The 23,675-nt window shown below is 32.2% G+C and overlaps 1 protein-coding gene across 1 annotated transcript; it reads left to right on the top strand.

The window, feature by feature from the left end:
* The first annotated feature begins 4,571 nt into the window (after positions 1-4,571).
* On the top strand, positions 4,572-21,714 carry LOC107440770 (uncharacterized transmembrane protein DDB_G0289901). Its single transcript, XM_016053795.3, has 3 exons — positions 4,572-5,062; positions 9,610-10,136; positions 18,813-21,714. Exons 2-3 carry the CDS (start codon positions 9,619-9,621, stop codon positions 19,636-19,638), a joined length of 1,344 nt encoding a protein of 447 aa, XP_015909281.2. The 5' UTR covers positions 4,572-5,062; positions 9,610-9,618; the 3' UTR covers positions 19,639-21,714.
* Positions 21,715-23,675: the final 1,961 nt, after the last annotated feature.

Genomic DNA, 23,675 nt, shown 5'->3' with positions numbered 1-23,675 from the left:
ATGACACCCACGCTAACCCCGTGACAAGTTGTACTAAACTATCGAGAAGTAATTATGCATTACAGATATCCAGAAGTCACGTGGTTGCTGTCTATATCAGTGATTCATGCTGTCAAAGCAAGTTATCCCCAAAGTCCTCAGTGTATATATAGCTGAAGTTTGGTCGTGAGCTTCGGTTTTTCTTATATAATGAGTAGTCCTAAATGTCAGGGTCCCGCAGCGGACTGATAGCGAGGACACGGGTCCTAGTCGAACACTGGTGTCAAACATCACTGACTGCGGTCAGTAAGTGGGTGGGTGACCACTTTGATCAGTCTGCGCAAGGAGCGAAAGTGAGTGGTATCGGTCCTCGTTTAACTGTTCCACCGTAAAGTGCTTGACTTCACTCGTAGTTCATCGAGGCTACCAAAGCATGAGAGCCATATCCTCAGCAGAGGATCGAAATTGCGATCTTCGGATCATCCATAGGGATACTTCCCAGACCATCGCCAATAGCCCATTGTGAAGTTCTAGTACCTATCTACCATCTCCTTTATACAGAGGGACCACACCTAACCATGGAGTTTACATTATGGCTATGGAAGCTAGACTTCTTCCCCTATGTATATTCTAGTGCGACTCATGAATGATTCTGTCTGACAATGGTTTTTCATCTCCAGCCATCCATGATTTATGAAGACTAGTTTGGTTCTGAATTTTCACTGATTTCGGGAATAAACTATTGATTTAGCCATTACGCCTCTTTAATTAAGAAAATATATTAAAATTTAAAAGAAAAAAAAAGATCTTTTTTAAAAAACGAAAGGATCTTTTTACTGCAATATTCCAAAATCGTATTTTTATTTTAACCATGATCAAAATTAAAACAAAATTTTTTAATAAAGGCGCAGATAGGAATTTTATTTCCGTCTTAATATATCTTTAATATCAGATTCTTTGGAGGAAATTCCGCGTTATCTGCTTGAATGAGTCATCTATTAGAAAACATATTTTATTTTCCTAACTCTGTTTTTTAAAAAACAAGCAAAATAATTCAGTGTCTCATATAAACCATTCTATTTCAAGCGTTTATACACTCAAAACTATGATCAAAGGAATATATATATATATATATATGTTTATATAAAATTACCAGTCTATCACTCTTACAACAACATTTTTTATGAATAAATTTTTTTTTGCTGACGAATAAAGCAATATTATTCTAGAAAGATACTAGATATGGAGAACACTTTTATACATTTCTGGTATCAATATAAACAAGTAATATAAAAAAAATTTAAAAATCTATACCTAATTAGGTCAACAAATTTTTTTTTTCATTTCAGTTAATTTTTATTAAATAATTTAAATTTTTTCTCTCATTTAAAATTGAAATTAATTAATTGAATTTCAAGAATGAATTAATATTTGGAAAAAACTGTATTAACATCATCCAAAACAAGTTTAAAAGGCAATGTATTTAAAATGTATTGTATGCAAACTAACCAGCATTTGAGTTACATGGAGAGGAAAACCACGAAGACCTTCCAAGGCTAGCCTAACGGCAAGGGTGCTCTAACTCATGACCCGACTACCACTAAGGATATTTTACGTCAGCACTGTGTGCAAGCCGGATGTGGATTTATATCGACCCACCGTAGCTGGAATTCGAACCAGGTTCGCCACATTGGAAGGCGAACGCTCTATCTCCTCGGCCACCACAGCTAAAAAAAATGTTGCATTGGAAATGAAGAGTTAATCTAAATAAATTTAGCATAATCAATTTTTAGGAAGGGACGAAATATTTCACTTTAAGACGACGCCATACCGCGGGAGGAACTTTTCGTCACAGATTCTTTTCCACCTCTATAAGTAATTTTTAAAATTTGAATGAGTTCAGACAAATCTAGAGTAAGCCGGATGTGAAATTTGCCTCTATCCTTCGTAGCTGGAATTTGAATCCGGTTCGCCACATTGGAAGGCGAGTGCTCTATTCCCTGAGCCACCAGGCTCCACTTTACTATTAAAATTAACATTCACTGTTATAAATAATGTCAAAAATTATTTTATTTTCGCTAAAATTTTTTTTGCTTAAGGAAACTTGCTATTTGCCTTTCAGAATGCATGGCTGAAAATCATCTCTTTGGTTGTAGTGTAGCTGTCGCCTGAACATTTAAAAATTGCGTTCCTACTATGGCTGTTGAAAACTACAAAAAAATGGGACTAGGTACTACCTTGGCCAAGGTTGTGTACAGAACTTAAATTCTTCAATCTGTCGACAAAATCAGTCGGTATTTTAAATCAAAATAATTGTTCCAAATAAAAAAGGTAAACATGTCTATTATTTTTTTTATTTATACTTTAACTTTAAATAGGGTGAGTTTCAAAATCTGTTTGAAACGCGTATTAGTGCTCAAAATGTGTGTTTACGAAAAACGGGGAAAATACGCTGTGTGAAGTGTTGTTATCGAAAATGTCAACCTTCATCTATGAAAAGGTACCTTAACATAGAATGGAGTTAACATGTCTTATATGAATTGGAATTGTATTCTGGTGGAGGAGTACTGTAGTGGTAGATACCACTACAGTACTACCTTATAGCTGTGTTGAATTCAATGACGGATTCCATTTGTGGATTCTTTGCTGTTTTGTGAGAGGCGAGAGAGCTGTATTAAGATCACCGTACTCTTGCTGATTGTGAGAGCTGTATTAAGTTCACAGTCCGTACTTTTGGTCACATACAAAATTTGGATCCCTTAATGTTAATTTTGCTTCTTATATATTTCGCGAGATCTCGATAACTTTTCGAAGCGAATTAAAGAAATGTTTTGCCTACAATTATACTGTTTGTTCATATAAAGATAATTTCATGAAAAATATAACTTTTAATAAATATTAATTATTTTTTATTATTTTATTTGTAATAATAGTCGCCAAGTTTTAAATGGCAAGATATATAGTTTTTTACATCATTTTAAAGAATGTAATTGCTCGTGGCAAAATACAAATTTTGAGAGGAATCGGTCGATTTGCTCCTGAGAAATTGAGTTTTAAAAATACGAGTTCTTTAAAATTTGATTTCTCAGGAACTATTTGACTGACTTCGTTAAAATTTTGTATCTGAATTTAAATTCTGATGTTAAAAAATGTGTAACTTACTGCTCAAAATTCTTCTGATTAAAAAATAATTAATTATTTGATAAAAGCTTTTTTTATAGAATATTTTGGTAAACGACTTTTATAATTTTGCGCAAAAATATTTTTGTTCGTTTAAAAAGTTCTTGAGATATAACAAAATTAGCAAAAAATAAAATAAACATTAAGGGGATCAAAATTTGAACCTTCCGTCCGACCTAACTACGATCATATTTCCTAGATTGCTGCGACCCCCTGTATATTGAGGGTCAATTTGTCGAAAAAAAAATTATTTTTATTAACATGTTTAAAAAGTATGTTTTTGTGTCTGATTTCGCAACTCAAAAAATATCGTTAGCAATAATTATTTAGCATATTTGAAGTCACCCCTTCAAACCATTAAGAATGAATCCTAGAACGTGAAGATCCGGTAGTTAGATCAAAAGTTATTCAGGGTGATGTGTTTTTTTATTTTGTGCTCTTTACTTCAGTAGTATATGTCTTTTTGATTAAATTCGTGTAAGAATTTTCTTCTCAGTTTTGTCACTTTCGCAAATTCATGTAAATATAATTTTTTTTTACATATGTCATTGCGAAATTTAAAACTCATTAAAATTTTAAGACTCATTAAAAATTTAAAACTCATTGAAATTTTAAAACTTTTTAAAAATTTAAAACTCATTTAAAAAATTTATTTTGAGCACTGCTTATTTCGGAAAATATAGCTAAGAATTATATTTTATGTGCAGTAAATTCCCGTAAAGGTGTATGCACTTTTGCAAATTTTGACTATAATCAAATAGTTTCATTTGTTTTACTTTACATCTACTACTTTGTCAATTTTTTTTCCGCTTGCCTTGACTTTTTTTTTATATCCATCGTTGAACAGCCGACCCGATTTTGGATTTACGACTTCTAATGTTCAATTCCGTAGCCTTGTCATTTTGAACCCAATCCAGAGGACAGGGAAGCTCCTGAATCAGTACCCTCAGAGGTATTGATTTGTTATGGGAACATGGAGGACTTTGCGACTGGGCAGAGTTAACGTGTATCAGTCACCGTTTACTACACGGGGAGTCTTCGGTCAGTCAGGGATCGGACCCACGAACTCTTGGACGTGGGCCTAGTGCCCTCTCAACCAGGTTATCCCGGCCCTGCACTGACTTTCAAATTTTTTTTTGACGAAAACCGATTTGGGAACAGGGTTCATTTACTTCTTTAAATTTTAGCAATAACCGATGCACTATATTTATGAGCTTAATAATTTCTTGCAGATTATTTTTAAAAAAATCTCTCTCTCTCTCTCTTTTTAGCCATTTAAATAGATGTATCTTGAGTCTTTAGATTTTTAGTACCATAAGTTCAATGGACTCTATAACTGTCATAAGTTCTTACTCTTTAATGAGATTGATATAGCAAACATAGCATAAATAGCTGATCATTTAACCACCTCAGACACTTCAGGATTTGCCTTTATAAGTGGCTCACAGCTGCGCGTGATAAAATTAATAAGCACATCTCCCATCGAGAAAACAAGCTATTCCCTCTAGAAAAGTAATTTTCTTTTGAAAACGTTCTGAGATCGATTCTTGTCGAGTTCCAATCTTGAATCTCACAATTATGATGTATTCTAATTGTTAAAGCAAATTCGTCACCAAGCGAGAGGGCACCGCCTCCTCTTCGATATCTTAGAGAAAGGAAAAACAGTTCCTTTTCCCATATGAAACATTCCAGGCTACGGGGTTAAAGTAAAATCGACGGGGGCACTCTTCTTGAAGTATACGATAGATGGCGTCCCTCGCAATCTAGGTCAATAAAGTTATCTCCGTATTTAAAGTTCTACTTCTGGTTTTGATCTTCCTTAGAGATGATCTCTACTTACCTGTCAGTGCGTTTTTGTTTTTTCTGTGTGAAACCCTAGATTGGAAATAATTTGCATTTGAAGGTAAGTGTCATTTAATTGTTCAATGTTGTAGAAATACCCATTCTTGCATTACAAAAAAATATTGTTTAAACAAGTTTTTTTTTTATTAATTGTTTAATGAATCGATGTTTAAAGTCGTCGCTTTTTTTAAAAAAAGTGTTGTTTAATTAGTCATGGAAATATTATTTACATGCTTAAAAGTGTCTTCTTTCTATTTCTCTCCTTTTTTTCTTATTCTTTCTGTTTTTTAAAAAAAAAAACAATTTCTTCATATTTGGCATATACGCTTAAAATACGAAATACAAATCGATTTTTTCAATAAATTGGGGAAGGGTGAAATAAAAATAAACATTTTTAAATTTCAAATGTGTTATTAATTTATTTCGTTTAAATTAAATTATTTTAAAATAATTTAATATAAAATATTTTTTTTGAAATGTGCTGAAGTGTTGTGGGTAAGAAACACGATAACAAACCAAAAAAAAAAAAAAAAAAAAAAATATTAATGTAATTTTTTTAAGTCAACATAATATCTATTTAGATATATATCTATGAGCTTTAATTAGAACCACGAAAACAGTGAGATTCAATGATTTTTAAATTTTTCATTTCCAGATTAGGATCACATTTTTTAACGAAAGTTATTTAATTAAACAAATAAAAAATAAGGTTTTTCATCATGAAGTAAACTATTGTCGATTCAAATGCCTACATAAAAGCATTTTGGATGAAAATTTTTGTTTTACATACGAATTTTTTTTTTGTTAAATATTGCGGGAGTTATGAAATGAAACTTTCAAACCAAAGGAAAACATTTTTTTTTCTTCTAAATGCAGTGTCTTTTTTCAAAATTTATAAAAACTGCTAAAAATATTGGTTAGAAACCTTTTTAAATTTTAAAGAAACTCTAATCAAATTTTTTTTCAAAAGTTTTTTTTTCCAATGCCCACCTGTGTTAACATCCGCCAATTCAGGCATTTACAGGACGATTTTGTTGGCCTCTTTTTCAGAGGCATCCTATTAGGTGGGCCAACGTCACTCCCACAGTGTGGACTAATGGTACAGAGAAGGAAAGAACATCCATGCCTTTGTCCGGGATTGGAGCCCAGAACCTTTCTAATGCAAGGACAGTTCCCTGCCCCCTACACAGGCCGGTCGGCAATTTTTTTCAAAAGTTACCACTTGCAATTCAAAACAAAACAATGGAAACAGAAAATTAATGTTTTTTGCTCATGTGCAGTATGAAAGGATGACTTAAAATGCTCATATCTTTCGCAATTCTCAACAATTTCGTTTTTCAAATTTTAAAATGATGTTTTTGTTATTAATTAAAAGTACTCCAAAAATTTTGTTTAATTTTATTGAATATAAAAAAAAAATAATTTAAGAATTGGTGAATAGTTGAGAGCAAGATTAAATTGGTTTTGTCTTCTTTTTCTATTTTTGTAGCACTAACAGCTAATGCAAAAGAAATAATTAAGGATGACTGCTCCTCTTTGTATAAAATGGATGCCTATATTATAAATTAAAATTCTTTACTTAATACGTTGAAAAAAATGTTTATAAATTTTTCTAACTTTGTATTCGATCTGGTGCGACCTAAGTATCCGTTGACGTTCAAATAAGTAATATTAAAAAAAAAAAAAAAATAGTGCGTGGAGTCCTTCTGCGCGGAAGAAGTTAAACTTCGTAACCTGCAACGTTAATTGTAGAAGAATCAGCAGTCGTAGAAGGATCACTAGTTCTATTCAACGACTCTTTTTCCTGCTCCGCTCGCTTCCGTGCTCTGTAATCACGGTAATATTGTGCATTTTTCCCTCGTGAACCTCTTGAACCAGAGGAAGTGCTTCTGGTTGCCTCATCGTCTCGCCGTGGAAAATGTATTTGTATTAATAATGTATGTGAATGCGTCATGATGTAATTTCAAAAGAGAAAACCTAACAATCAATTGATATTCACAAGAGATTGTTTTCACTCATTTTTTACAATTTTTATCCACTAAATTTGAAAATAAAAAATTGCTATCCTGTTAAATTATATGTGTATCAAATCAAACTACAAAAATATTTATAGAAAAACAATACTTTTATGCTAGTGAGAACCAAAACAATATGGAAATGAATGAGGGAAAACTGGATTTCCCGACCAATAAAAATGTAGCGTTAAACGTTTAACGCAACCTTGTTGGAAGTCGCATAAGAAGTATAACTTCAAAAAAAAAAAAACATAACTAAATAAATAAATAACAAAAGTCAATTCCTACTTAGGTGAACAAAGAAAAATTTTATTTTAGTTACTTTTTATTAAATAATGACATTTTTTCTCTCACATAAAACTAAAATTAATTCATTAAATGAATGAATTAAACAAATGCTTAAAACTGTAAACTAAACTTCTAAAACACTTTACAAAAATTACTAATGTGTAGTATAGTATCACAAAACCGATGACATTCTTTTGCTCGCTTCATTGGCAACGAAAAATTAAAACAAGCTGAGCTGGGTGGAAGTGCATTTATAAACAGACGCGCTGTTTTATATTTTGCCTTAATTTTACTTATTTATTTATACAGGTCACATCATTATTTAAAGCAGTAGTTACTAAATGTTATTCAGAGGAACACCGTCGCAGATTGAACAAAGTTTCGAAAGCTGATAGTTTTTTTCTTCTTTTTAATAGTTTGGAAACCTCTAATTATATTCAGAATCAATCCGTTATTTATTAAATATTTCGGTTGAATGTATTTAAATTAAAATGCCAATGAAACGTGAATCACATCGATCAGCACCATTAATTAAAGATTGTTTAAGATATAAGAATGTCATTCCTCTCATTCAATATTTTCAAATTTAAGTGGTATTTAATTGGTTAATTCGTTTACAGATCAGACAACGGTGTCCCTTTTACATATAATTATTTTTATTATTATTACACTCTAATTACAAGTAAAAATATAGTTTGATATTTTTAAATTGTAAAAAATCTGTTAAATTCTCGGAATTATATTTGTTCTAAAATATAAAATCTAAGGAAAAAAAAATACTTTGAAATTTTTTTTCTCATTTATAATCAAAAAATTTTAAGATCATTGATTTTGTAAATTAAATAAATTTGACTGATAAATTACTGTTTCTCTTAGACTGCGCTCAAATTTAAAAAAATTATTGCTTAGAAGGGAGACGTGTTTGGAATCTTTAAGGCAAAAAGGGAGATATGTGTCCGATGCTGTATTTCGTTACCAAAAACTATTAAAATACTTAATGCAATCACTTATTTTGACCTAAAATAATTCAAAATAAGAGCCCAAGGTCAAGCAAACTGAGATGGGCACAGTAGGCCTCGGCCCTCTATGGGCTGTCGCGCCACTGAGTTTAGTTCATTCAAAATAAATGAAACAAAGAATAGGTTTAACGAAAATTCTGGGTGCTAAACTCCTTCAATGCGTGATAGCAAAATGGAAGTAAATTTTACTTAATTTTAACAAAACCAACTCTGCTGTTGTTGTTGTAGTTCATTGACGTCGCACTAGAACTGCACAATGGGCCATTGGCGAAGGTCTGGGAAACATCCCTCAGGATGATCCGAAGACATGCCATCACAATTTTGATCCTCTGCAGAGGGGATGGTATCCCTGCTTCGGTAGCCTGACGACCAGGACTCAAAGTAGAGCACTTTACTCGTGGAACTGTTTAATGAGGACCCATACCGCACACCCTCGGTCCCTCCTCAGACTGACCCAAGCGGTCACCCACCCGCACACTGACCGCAGCCAGTGATGTTTGACTTCGGTGATCTGCTGGGAACCGTGTCTTAACGATCAGTCCACTGCGGGACTGACCAACTTTAAAATGAATTAAAGAAACTGTTTAACAATGCAACACACGTATTTCAGAGTTAAATGAAGACGAACGGAGTATTCATCACTCGAAATTATACTCAGACTGATTAGTAAAAATGTGTAACACTTCTTTTGTTACTACATACATTTCATGACAAAACACTCGTTTTTTACTTCCTTTTTAATTGTCATTTTATTTTATTGTTTTTAAGCGCAGAAGTTATGTTCTGAAATGATATGCATATTTTAATACCAGCGGTTCAAATCCCGGCAATGGCTGGTCCTTACGAATTCCGCATCTGGCTTGCACCGACCACAAAGCAGACGTGAAATATCCTCAGTAGTAGACGGATTATGGGTTAGAGTTCCCTTGCTGTCAGGCTAACCGTGGAAGGTTTTCGTGGTTTTCCTCTCCATGTAACGCAAATGCGGGTTAGTTCCCTCAAAAAGTCCTCCATGTAGGCACATTTCTCCCAATATTCGATCCAGGAGTTCTCTACCACTGCTGTTCAACAGCTAAGGTTACGGAGTTGAATATTAGTAGTTGTCAACCCAAAACAATTGGGTCGGCTGCTCAACGTCGGTTATAAAATAAAATTAAATAACCATGTATTTAACCCTATAGTGGTTTCTATGAACTAACATAAAAAGAGATAAAAAACAAAAACAGAATGCATACTTGGAAGGCAAGTGTTTCATTTTAATAAATATTTTTTGTTTTGTTTTCCAGGTTTCAATCATGCTGTTCTATTCAGTAGCCGTGTTCATGATCGCTACTTGTTTTGTGAAAGCCAACAACTATCCACCAGAGCCCAAAATCAAGGTAGTGCACAAGGAAGTACCAGTTTATCACAAAGTAGCCGTACCCAAACCTTATCCGGTACCCAAATATATTCCGATCCCCAAAGCGATTCACGTGCCAAATTATGTGCCTGTTCCCTATCGAGTACCGGTGGTCAAAACGATCCCGAAGATAATCAACGTGCCCAAGGCTATTCCAGTGCCTAAAATAATCGCAGTCCCCAAAGCGGTGCCCATAGGAGTACCGTTTCCAGTGCTGAAAGCTGAGGCTGTACCCATCTACAAGCCGGTGCCTGTTCCGAAACCGGTGCCTGTTCCTTATCCAGTGAAGGTACCCAAATACATACCTGTTCCAGTCCACAAAGTGATCAAAGTTCCCAAGCCGTTCCACTATCCAGTCAAAGTTCCGGTCTACAAACAGATTATTGTGAAGAAGAAGGTCGAAGTTCCAGTTCCGTAAGTGCAATTCCTATCGTTTTCATCTCTCCTTCTTTCCATTTTTATTTGTTTCAGCCTTTTGATGGACACTATTTCTTAGGAACTTTGTTTTTTATTGATCTCACGTTCTTTTTATGTTTAAAGAAAACTTAACATCCTAAACGGAAATTATAGTTATTGATTTTTATTTTTTATATTATTTTTTTCTGAGAAAGGACAGAAAAAAAAAATTTAATTTTTTTTGGGGGGGGNCAATTCCCTAGTTTATAAGGGGGGGAATTATTAAAAAAATAATCTACATTACCGAATTATTAAACGCACTATAAGATTCTAGCCGACCAGCCTGTGTAGGGGTTAGGGAACTGCCCTTGCATCAGAAAGGTTCTGGGTTCGAATCCCGGGCAAGGCATGGATGATCTTTAATTTTAAATTGTTGCATTTATTAAATTATGTATTTATTTTTAAATTATTTCATTACAATGTTAACCAATTAATACACTAACATAAACTAGTGTAAACCAGTTTTAGCCACGTAAAAGCAAACAAACTGATAATTAAGATTTTACATAGAATATTAGAGTGCGTATAGTAATTTAGCCAGAGACTGTACAGTATTGGAAGTCGATATGCTTTGACCACTCATTCTGATGCATTTCGAAATAAAGGAAAGCTAGGCGATTAATTGAAGCTGAAAAATAAAGCCGAGAATGAAACAGAAAATAAAAAGTAAATGAATATGGAAAAACAAAACTATAAAAACCGCAGTGGTCAAGAGAAGCAAATTGAGCCAAAGTGCATTTTCATGCACTAATGAGAGATAATGTGGAACTGATGTCGTTAACAAGGGGAGAGACTTTCATATGAATGAAATTAGATTCCTGGGCATCGAGAGGAGCTCACGTGACAGGGGGGGGGGAAGAATTTACACATTATCGAAATTGAATATGTGGCCAAGATCCCAACGAAAGGCGGGTTATCAATTCCATAGATGATTTATTGAATTCATGTTGAAAATTAATTAATGTTTTTTCACTAACAATTCCTTTAACACTAAACTAATCAAATGACCGTTTAAGAACTTTTGCATCGAAAATGCATCGTATCGTTTTTGCACATTTGACTCATGACTTTTTCTAACAATTATATACAGTTAATATTCTGTTATTATTATTTTTCGATGTTAAGTGTTGGTATGTTTAGTGTTTAAAAAAAATGTATTAAAAACATCAAATTTTTCATGGTTTTTGTGTCCCAGACCACTTTTTAACTATAACAGAAATAAAAATACCCAACAAGTATTAAAAAAAAAAAGAAGAAGTAAGGTTTGATTTGATTTGATTCGGCATTCAATAAGTGATGATGATGTCCCGGATGTCGCAGTCTATTAACACATCATTCTCATTTCATGAGGCATAACGGCGGAAAAATGTTAAAAAAAGAAGATTCGAATTAATGGGATGACCTTCTTTTCCTCTCATCTTCAATCAGATGATGAGACCTTTCTCTTTATCTAAATTACCTACTTTTTATTTAAATGTTTATTATCTGTGGATTTGTAAGCAATTTCTAATACATAGATTTAGTTTTAAAATAGAAGCAGGAGCTTACTCTAATCTTAATTTTATGTAAAATGCGGCTAAAAATACCGGATCACCTGATTAACTTTACATCTAATAATTGGATGTTCACATTCTAAATTGGATTTAATCTAAATAGGGAACGCGCTAAGTAATGAGTGGCAACCATATTTTTAATTACGAAATCACACAAAAACGTTCTTTCTCTGAATAACATATGTTTCTTTTTGACGGATTTTAAACCCTCAGAATATGGAGGGTGGTCGAAATAAGGTCCTAATAGGTTCCTCAGGATATCGATCGAATGTTTGAACCCTTGTTGTTGTCGTTGCACCCTCATTGGCCAGCAGTGCTAGACCAGGTCCATGACGTTAATACACCCTCAGAAAGTCCAACACCGTCAATGGATCATCTGCTAAATCCTGTTTGGTGAGCCCCAGGCACTCAAGGATGTGGTGAGGCGAAGCCTGGTCAGAAGAACAGTTGATACAAATTTCAAAGCTCTTGGATCCTTTCATTGATTTAAGGAGACTACTTCGAAAGCGGACGTTCCTGTCTATTAAAACCTTGAGACCAGGGAACCTCCAGGTCGGATACCATGGGTGCTTTGGGGGGACATTCCAAGTGGTCTTATTTTTGTGTTTTATTTTTGAGAAGATTTCCAAAAAGGTGAGGGGTGCCGACGACGCAGAGGCCTCGCAAGCACCAGCTTTAGCCAAAATGTCCGCAATGCTCATTTCCTTCAAGATCGAGACTCCAGCTCTATCTCTCACGCTTTGCCAATTGGTCAAGTGCACTTCTGCTATCAGACAGAACCCATATCTCGTTTCCACGGGGATGAAACTCAAGAGAGTCAATGCCTTCATTTGTGGCTATTAGCTCACTGTGAAATACTGAGTCAGGATTTCTCTTCTTCCGGAACCCCTTAATATTTATGATGACAGACGCGCAAATTAAAGTAAAAGCGTAAAAAGAGGGGTTTTGTTTTATAGCGTGTTCTTACTACAGCGCTGAAGCTCGTTTGTATAATCGCGTCGTCTCCTCTCTTCTGGCAACATCTAATTTTTTAATTATTAATTTTTTTGTTCTTGTTACTTTTGACATCATTATGAGGACGAATAAATTTTTCTACAACAATGGATAAATTAATAGTTAAAGAAAACAAATTGCAAAACACTTGAATTGGAAACAACTTTCGAACAAATCTGAATTTCGAAAAACAAAAAACTTTGTGTTAAGTTCAAGTAGAGTCTTTTCAGCATGTCAAATTTTAGCTCTGTCATGACAGTGTCAACAGTAAATAATCATATTCAAACTTATTATCGAATGCTCATTTTTTATTTGTAGTGTATCTACCACTACAAAAATACAATTCCAATTCACTAGTATATAAGACATGTTAATTTAAATCTATGGTGGGGTACCTTTGCATAGATGAACGTTGACATTGCTTTTAAAACGATTCCCACATTGGTGACCCAGACGTGACGTGAACAAGCCTGCCTTGACAGAAATGCCTTTGAACACGCCTACTTCGATGGATTGTCCACATTGAACAGTTGACTTGCTACTTGTGACTGTGTCCTTATCCACCTTCTTGCGTTGTTGCTACCCAGTCTCGTCTCGATCACGAACAACGTCGCTTTGCATACACTCGAAGGCTAACGGCAACACAGGAGTGATTACGATCGTGAAGTTAATACACCTCTCACATTCAGCACTCAAATAGTACGGTGATCTTAATACAGCTCTCCCGGCTAATCACAAAACAGCAATGGATTAACTAGTGGTATCCGTTCATCGAATTCTATCACAGATAAAATTCTGGTGGGGGAGTACCGCAGTGTATCTACCACTACAAAAAATACAATTCCAATTCCCTAGTTTATAAGACATGTTAACTCGATTCTTGAATATACTTTTCATAAATGAAGGTTGACATTGTCGATAACTACTATCTCCACAATATTCATCCCTCTACGTTTTTTATACATAGTAATTTCAAGTNAGGTTAAAATGCGACTTTTTACGTGCAGAACCGTCAGTGGGTTAATACAATGTTTGTAAGCATCTGAAAATTAATTAAAATTTAAATTTTTTTACATAGCTAATGAAAATGTAACATTTAAGTAAATTATAAAATAAGTTTTAATTTTTCCCAGGAAATCTACTTGTGGACAAAGAAGAAGCTTTAAATAAAATGGGTCATGGTAAATAAAGTATTTTTGTATTGTTCTGTTTATGATGATTTCCATACTAAAAGTTATCAACTTCTTTAAGTTTAGAGTAATTAGGTTGTACACAGGGATTGGAAGTCGGAGGCAAATGTCTCAGCTCTTGAGATTGCTAAGAGCCTTGTAGTTACTTGCAAAAAGTGTCATTATTTTAAATGAAATTTTAATAAAAAAATTGCAAGGAATTAATTTTTATTTTAAAAAAAAAATTCTAACATTATACTTTTTTTTGTTTTAACATTTAATTAATAAAACATCTGTTTGTTTTTTTATTGGAAAAGGAAATATTAGTATGAATTATCCATTTATTTCTTTCAGATTCTGAATGACTTCGTAAATCAAACAGACATCGACTCAATGTTTTTTATTTTATTTATCTAGTGTAATCGATGCCAATGTTTGATGGTGTCAACGATGTCAATGACGCTAAATGAATAAAACAGCGACTCAATGTTTTATTTATTTAACGTCAGATGCGATGCCCCTTCCTTTTTATCGTCAGTGTTAATAACTGATATAATTACTGATAAAATTACTGATATAATTAATAACTGATCTTGAAAATTAACCATTTATGTAAGTTCATTTGAAATCGTTTCTCGCTTTATATATTTCGTTTTGTGTTTCGTTCTGTTTTGCCATTCTATTTTATTTTCTGTTTTTTTTTAACGTAATATTTATTACTTAATGTGTTCTTTTTTGCTTAAGAAGTTTTCTTGAGTCTTCCTCACACTATTGTATTGATATATTTTGCTTTGTCTATATTAATACCATATTAGAAGGCACTACCCCAGTGTAAATTATAATTTTTTAAACCGTTGTTATCGCCTTTTAGCATTGCACTAAGGAGAGTACTATAATTAATAGCATTTATCATTATGCTCATATTTTTTTATGACACCAATCCTTTTTTTTTCTTTTTTTTGGATCAATGGCTACGTTGCAAGTCAAAAAATTTTCGATTAACCATAGCACCAAGAAAATAATAATAATTATAATAAATAAATTAATGAAATAAAATGAAAGAAAATACATTATTAATAATAACAAATAATATATTTTCTTCCTTTTGCTATTTTAATATTTTTGTTATGATACTCTTTATAACTTTATGTTTCTGAAAATATTCATAATACATTTATATTATGAACAGTTTGCATAATAATTTTTAATTTTGATGAAAACAACACGGATGTGAAATTTGTAAGATTTTGCACGGGAAAAACATAACGCTTGGCAATTTGAATTAAATAATTCAGAATTGTTTTTCTTATTATTATAAAGAATGAATAATAGGTGAAGTCATTTTAAAATATAATTAGTTCAAATTTTGATTCCACTCAGCAATTTTCACGTTTAAATATTAGCATTAACCTATAAACATATTTGAAATTTAAATCATAAACTTCTAAATTCAATTGTCATTTTAATAATATCAGTGTTCCTTTGAATATACAAAATAGAAAAAATTTAAACAAAATAGAAATTTTTAGCTTAACAAATGTATTCAAAACTTCTTAATAAAACGATTTGTGAGTGAAAAATAAATTACGCAAAAATATAATTAGATTAAGCTTTTCATAAAATACTTTCTTTTAAAAAAAAAATAATATTTAAAGGCGTGTTTATATTACAGCCCTTTTAGAGATTCCACTCTGTGATGATGGGTGTGAGCACAGTAGAACAGTGAGTTTTATTTAACAGGTGCAATAGTCACTCCGTCAAATTACCGATAAGAAATACAATACCTTTAAATTTTATGCAGATGATCCCCTAGAAACTCGATTCTGCAACTCGAATACGTCATTCTCGTTACATTTTCTGTGATAGATTTTCTATAGATTCCGATAGATTCTCTGATGGAAAAGATATCTTCCCATTGTTTAGTTGTGAAGATGAAATTAGTTTTTTTTAAATGGTATAGTAAAATCTGCAGAATTTATTATGTAAAATTAAAAGAAAGTAACCCTATTTGTTTTCTTTTCCTAACTTTATTTTTTAAAATGAAGGAGAGGAATTGAAGATAAAATAGAAATGCTCCACAAACATTGATGATGCCAACGCAGAGAAACAAATCTTACCCTTTCTTCAGGGTTACCTTAGCATAGTTTTACAGAGACGTGCAGTAAAACACACACACGAAGAAGAACATAGCTTCAAAAAAAGCTGCAGACATTTGAAATTCGTTTTAATAAAATATATTTCGAGAAACGTATTATTTTAAAATATTCCATAATTTTGATAATTATGAAACGAGATGGTTTTAATTGAACTAATTATACTTTTCCGAAGCAAGTTTAATGATACCAATGTAACATGTCAGCTTTAATTTATAGGCCCTAGCCAAATTATTAGATGCACTATTATATTCTATGTAAAATCTTAATTATCAGGTGATACTCTATACAGCTTTTATGTCGGTTTTGCACTTGTTTAAGTTCGTGTATCAATTGTTTTTAACATTGTAATGCAATACGTTAAAAATAAATACAAATANGTTTGCACTTGCTTACGTTCGTGTATCGATTGTTTTTAACATTGTAATGCAATACGTTAAAAATAAATACAAATAGGAAGCATATCAAAAATCTCCCGAATTAAAACCCATGATATCTATGTTTAACTATAAAAGTATTGCCTATAAACGCTTGCAAATCATGTCATGATTAAAACACTACAGTGCGCTTAATAATTTGATCTCATTATTATAATATAATAATATAATACCTGATATATTAAATATTCTATATTTATATAATATATAGTCTAGTTTATCCTATCGTCGAATTTATATTATATATCTTGTCTAATTTAACCCAATGATACACGAACGTAAGCAAGTGCAAACCGCGTAAGAACTATAAAGCTGTATAGAGTATCACCTGAGTAATTAAGATTTTACATAGAATCTTACAGTGTTTCTGATAATTTAGTCAGGGACTGTAATTTAATACAACTGCTAATGTAAATCGAGATTCTGCCAAGAGACAGACGATTATTTAGGGAACCAGAAAAAACTTGGAACCACTGGTCTAAGGAATTTATTATCAAGAATTTTATAGGTATTAGCAAAATAAATAAATAATGAGGCATAAAGATCATCACACCTGTGTTCTTCATAAATAAATAAGTCCTTCTCTTCTTATTTTGATGAAGAGATGTTGACCTATCTTCTCAACCTCAGTATTTATGTCGACAAACCACCGAATGAACTTTCGTGGCTTTTTATGCGTGACCACGCATCCCTCCTGGAAATAATCCACTCTATATTCTTTCCTTCCTTTTTATTTTCTTATTTATTCATTTAGCATCATTATTGTTTTTTTTTCCAATTTTAAGACCGTATGCATCTCTTGTAAGCATTTAGCAACCCATTTAATTCGGAACGTTGAGTCTGAGTTTAATGTAGTTAAATATTTATTCGAATGAAATTAGTTATCATTCAAAAAAGTATTGAGTACATAAGGATTAATTTAAATTTATTCCAATTTAATATATATTTCAAATAAGTTTAATTTAATTTAGTTTAAAGTATCATGAAGCGAAATGATGACGACTCTCAAGCAATTCTGAAATTATTTTAAATTTCAATTATAAAACTGATCGTATCGTCACATAATTAAATAGAGATAATTTTTTTTCAAACAGTTATTTGCGTATTTCTTATTATAAAAAATTGAAGTATTTTATCATTTTTGCTTATATTTTTAACTTATAAGAAAATGAAGCCCTCCAGAGACTACATTATTTATAATAGTATTATATAAATGCATTAAAAATATGCAAAGTATTAAAAAAGTAATGATATGTAATGAAAATGTAATGATATAATTTTAGTTTTATATGGGAGTAAAAATTGTAATCATTCAATAAAAAGTAACTAAAATGATATTTTTCTTTGTTGACCCTAAGTAGGAATGGACTTTAAAAATTTTGTTTTTTACATTATTTGTTTTATAATTAAAGAGAATTTAAAAAAAACTTCAGAAGCGCAGTTAATATTACCAGTAATTCAATGAGTCCATAATTAAGGCTTTCTTTTTAAGCAAAACGATTTTGTTAACACTTTTCAGAAACACACGGTTTAACTATAAATTTATTCAATGAGTAAATGAGTCTGTTTTCTTGGGTTGTACTATTTAGATAAATTCCTGGTAAAAAAGAATTAAAATTCATAAATAAGTTCTATGAATGTAGTTATTTTTCAATCATTTAGACAAACGCTCTTCATTAAAAAAAAGTGAGGATTTTCTATAGACAAAACTCTAATTTTATTATCAGCCTAGAATGCGACATACAAAACTTAATGATCCAGCACTGAATAATAAATGTTATAAAAAAAAACCTGAATTCGCTAAAATCGTTTTCTCTTTTTCATGGGTCAATTATCCGTGAACCGTGCAGTGACCGTGACCAAATCTGTCCCGCAGTGGACTGATCGTTTAGACACGGTTCCCAGCAGATCACCGAAGTCGAGCATCACTGGTAGCCGTCAAGTGTACGGGTGGGTCACCACTTGGATTAGTTTGCTTAGGGACTGAGGGTGTGCGGTATGGGTCCTCGTTGAAATGTTCTACTGTAAAGTGCTCGACTTCGCGTGCAGATCGTCGGACAGTTGAAGCTGGGGTGCCATCCCTCTGCAGAGGATCAATATTGTGATGGCATGTCTTCAGATCATCCTCAGGGATGTTTCCTAGACCTTCGCCAATAGCCCATTATGCAGCTCTAATGCGACATTAATGAACTACAACAACAATAATTCAAAAAACAGCTTTAAGTTTTTTTGGTAGATTCTGGTTTATTTTAAAAATGACGTCTTTGTTTAATTTTTGTAAAACAATATAAAACTGTATAATGAATGGATTTTATATTTTTAATTTCAGTGTTTACATAAAGAAACCGAGCTATGGTAACGACAAAGGCAGTTCTTATGGCGGAGGTGGTAACGACAAGGGTTCACCATACGAGGGTGGAAACAATAAAGGCTCACCCTATGGGGGAGGAGGAGGTGACTGGCAAGGTGGATATGGAGGTGGTGGTGGAGGTGGCGATTACCAAGGATGGGAGTCCACCTATGGGAGAGCCCAACAAGCCAGTGCTGCTGGATACAGTCAAGATCAACAGGAGGATCAAGGTGGCCACGGCCAAGATGGCCAACACGGTGGCTACGGCCAAGGTGGCCAACAAGGTGGTTACAGCCTAGGTGGCTTCAGCCAAGATGGCCAACAAAGTGGCTACAGCCTAGGTGGCTTCAGCCAAGATGGCCAACAAGGTGGCTACAGCCTAGGTGGCCAACGAGGTGGTTACAGTCAAGATGGCCAACAAAGTGGCTACAGCCTAGGTGGCCAACAAGGTGGTTATAGCCAAGGTGGCCAACAAGGTGGCTACAGCCAAGGTGGTCAACAAGGTAGTTACGGTCAGCAAGGAGAATATGGACAAAGCGACGGAGGTTACAGCTACGGTAAAAATGAGGGTGATGAGTCAGAGGGTGGTTACGGAGCCGAATCTCAGCAATCTCCATCAGCCTCGTCGTACAGCCAGCAGTCTTCCGGTTACAATAATGGCTATAGTGGTAATGGCGGAAACATTGCTTGGCCAAGCAGCTATAGTGCATCCTCTACCAGTCACGTGAATTGGCCGAGCACGTCTACTGGTAAAGTAAGCGGTAGTACCAACAGTGACGCCAACAGAGGTATTGGATGGGTATAAGAGTAAAGAAGAATTTTTCATTTTATTTTGTGTGTCATAAACTTTGAACAAATGCGAACTAAAATAATATTGCAGGTTTTCCATGATAATTAGTATGAGGAAATGTCGCAAGAGGCCTGTCTAACAAACTCAATACGGAAGAAAACATGTGTGCTATTTTTTGCACCCTTTTTTTTTATTCCCTGTCTTTTGTGAATATCAGCAATTTTTTAAGACCAAAACAGAAATCAAAAATTTTACTAAAACCCATGTTCGTGGAGCTCTTGATGAATTACAGACACATTTAATTTTTGAACTTTCCCAAGTAAATTTTAAAAGACACAGATAACGGTTATTTTTCAATGAATGAATCCACCTGAAGGGAATGTCAAAATGGTATACATTTTGCTATTATTGTAGAAGAAAAAATATTGTAAATATACATTTTACAGGTCTTTAAAAGAACAACAAAAATAGTTAATTTCTACAGGGCTCCAAATTTCAAATGTTACTTTTATTCCTCCTTCCAGTATATTATTTCAAATTCTACTGTGAAATGTTTAGCAACTCTAGCATTTGTTAATTAAAAGAAAAACTTCTTAATTAATGAAAAAAAAGGAAAATAATTCAGGGATGAAGAATGAGAGATCCACCCTAGTCACATTAAATTAACATTCCTTTTCGAACATTCGAACTAACTGCAACAATATCTAATTGGAAAGACTATTGAGAGATATTTTCAAATCACATCAATTTAGCTTTTATTTAACAAACTATACTGATTCGATTTTCAAAAACTCTTTGTTAAAAAAAGGTCTTTTCAATCGAAAAATTAAAAAAAATAATTGGAGCTTTGATACCGTGATTTCTAATTAATTGCATTATTTTTTTTTCTTCAAAAATTGAGTTCAGATGAAAAAGAAATTAAAGGACTTGAAAAAGTATTTACCAAGAGCAATCATGAGAAATAAAGGATAAAATTGGTAACTGTCCCTCATTTTGTATATCAAAGATAATCTATTTTGCACTTCGTTCACTAAAAGAGCTTATTGATGGCATGAAAAATTTCTGCCTGAAAAATCGACCTTACTTATTTTAGACAAGCGAATGAAATGCATTTTCTTTTTTGAAATATTAATGTTATTTCTTCAAATATATTAAGAGAGAATCGTTATTCACTTAACATGTCATTAGTGTAGTGTGTTATGTTATTTTCATGTTGCCAGGTGCAATATTCATTTATTTTATGTTAATGTTCAACCTTATCAACTAAACAAAAAAATATTATTGAATGAAAAACACTTTAGAGCGCGTTGTTTGAAACTTTGAGAATAACCCTAGTGTAATGGAACACTATAAATTTAATCTTAGGGAAAAAAAGGGGGAATCTGTAAATGAGGCTTCTCTTAAGTGAATTTGAGCAGCTTTGAATTTAGCATAATTGGACATCTTTTAAGTAAATAAACTGTTCAACCAAAACAATTTAATAAATTATTCGTGGATATAAATAGAACACATACGATAATGTGCCTCAGTCGTTTAAGCGTCTGTTTCTGAAATAAGGAATGAATACATTTCACTGTATACTCAAGCTATGACTATTTCCCCAAGCAACTAAACAACTTAGGCTCATTATCTATTTTTTTTTTAAATTTTATTTATTGACTTTATCACTTTTGGCACGATGATAAAAGAACATCATTTTGCTTATTTACACAAAAGAGTCAATAAAATAAACTTTTGAAGAAATAAAAAAGTTCTGAAACTCATTTTATTTTATTTGTAATAAGTAATTTTGATTTAAAAAAAAACTAGCTTTGAGCTCATTTGGGCTTGTACAATTAATGTTCTACTATAGAAAAGAAAATTCGCTATTTCTGAAATCCCGTTTTGACATGGGTTGGAGTACATACACACAAAATGCTTGTTTTTATCCTCGTCTGCTGAGCAGGTTATTTAAAATAAATCTTCTATTTATGTGTGATGTCTGATGATTATTCTGTTATTAGTTTGAATTGTACATTTTTTTAAACATTTATTTATGCCAACTATGGATGTATTCTGTATTTCTGCAAAATAAAAAATATTGAAAAACAAGTTTCAATTTTTTTTTCTTTTTTGGAAGAAATGAAATGGTCTGATGTGTATGATAATGGAGCTCTTTTATGGGTTAGAATTAAACATTACTATTTTTTTTTTCTCCCTTACGTTAAACTAGATTTCTTATGTGGCCCCATAAAATGTCGTAAAAGGAAAGAGAGCCGAAAAATAAATTAAAGATGAATTATAACTTTAAATAAAGTAAGTTATAATTTAACTATAAGAATGACAAACACATTACATTGCTTATAATTATTAAACGTGGATAATTCATTTTTAATTTATATGCGATTAATTTGTAGAAAACTTTGAAATTAATACTACCTCAATCAGATGAACAACGGGAACAACTTTTAACTTTAATTTTTAACTAAAACAGATAAATGTCGGAATAGTTATCGAGTTATTTTCTGTAGTAAGAAAGGATTGTTTTTTAAAAGAATCAAAAACTATTTATTCATAAAATTATTTCGAAAATGATACCATTATAACAAAAAGAATAATAGTATCTCTCTTTAGGTAATGAAATAATTATGAAAGTCCAGCCAATTTTGGGTTAACGAGGTTATTTTCTCAGTTTACGTTCTAAAATTTAAAGAAAAAACTGAAAAAGTAATGAATTTAGGCTTAAAAAATTGAAGGGAAAAATCGATATTTAGAAATATAGCTGTTATATATTGGCTTATTTATATAGAATACACATAGACCTATTTGTGTGTATATATATANCTATAGTGAATCTTCAAGAGACCGAAATTTCGGTTCACTATAACCGGGGTTTCATTATATCCGTAGTGCAAACAATTTTACCTAATTTTTCTGAACTGCTCCCTTTTATTACATGATTACATATAATTTAAATAAATGACGACATTCAACTCAATAGATGATTTTAAAAATCGGTATATGCACTTTAAGTAGAAATTTCAAAATTAATGAAAAAAGGAAGGGAAAAAAAAATTAGGCGAAGACAGAAGAAAGTTCATAATATCAAATTTCCTCTTTGTTTTTGGTTCACTATATCCACAAAAAATAATATTATACGTGTATAGTAAGGCACGGGAGTGAACATTTCGTGTACTATATGCGAGAGTTCACTATAAATCATGTTCACTATAGCGGGGTTTGACTGTATCATCATTCATAAAAGTTATCAAAAAATTTCTGTGTGCAATATACACTATCTGAACAATATGCATCGCTCAATAAGAAAAAGATATCATCCTAAATAACTTTCGTTCTAATCATCGAATTTCACTTATTAAGTGTGAAAATTAATGGTTGCTGGGGGGGGACCTCAAATATGCTAATTATTTAGAGCAGACGATATTTTAAGTCACGAAATCTGACGCAAAAGTGGTCTTTCTCTGAATAAACATACCATCTTTTTTGACGGATTCGTATTTTTGATCTCCAATATATAGGGTAGCCGCAGTTTGGTTAGGAGATTTATCCAAAGTTTTCACCCCAAATATTAATTTTACTTTTGCGTATTTCGCCGTATCTCGAGAAATTTTAAAGCGATTTGAAAAATTTGTGCATTGCAATTATAAAATTCGTTTATCCAAAACTAATTCTATGCAAAAAATAGCTTTCAATAAATACTTATTATTTTTTATTTAATAATAGTCGAAAAAATTTTGAATAGTAATATACACAATTTTTCGCAACATTTTAAAGTATGTCATTTGACAAGGCAAAACACAAAACTTGAACAAAATCGATCAGATAGCCTCTGAGAAATCAAACTTTAGATATCTGAACCTTTCGAAATTCAATTTCTCAGAAACTATTCAACTAAATTCGCTCACATTTTGTATTTCGTCACATTTGTATTCGTATTTAGTTACATTCTTTAAAATTACACAAAAGAAAAATCGCATACCTAGGCATTAAAATTTTTTTCGACCTTTATTAAATAAAATAATAAATATTTATTAAATATATTACCCTCCATA

The sequence above is a fragment of the Parasteatoda tepidariorum genome, chromosome 3 (genome assembly GCF_043381705.1).
Source record: "Parasteatoda tepidariorum isolate YZ-2023 chromosome 3, CAS_Ptep_4.0, whole genome shotgun sequence".
Lineage (NCBI taxonomy): Eukaryota > Metazoa > Arthropoda > Arachnida > Araneae > Theridiidae > Parasteatoda > Parasteatoda tepidariorum.
Note: the sequence above shows the minus strand (reverse complement) of the source record. Positions and strands in the feature narration are given on the sequence as shown.

Excerpts from the sequence above, each read along its gene's own strand:
- LOC107440770 (XM_016053795.3), top strand. The coding sequence starts at position 9,619 with ATGCTGTTCTATTCAGTAGCCGTGTTCATGATCGCTACTTGTTTTGTG. Across the intron at positions 10,137-18,812 it reads AAGGTCGAAGTTCCAGTTCC|TGTTTACATAAAGAAACCGA; the intron begins GTAAGTGCAATT and ends TTTTAATTTCAG.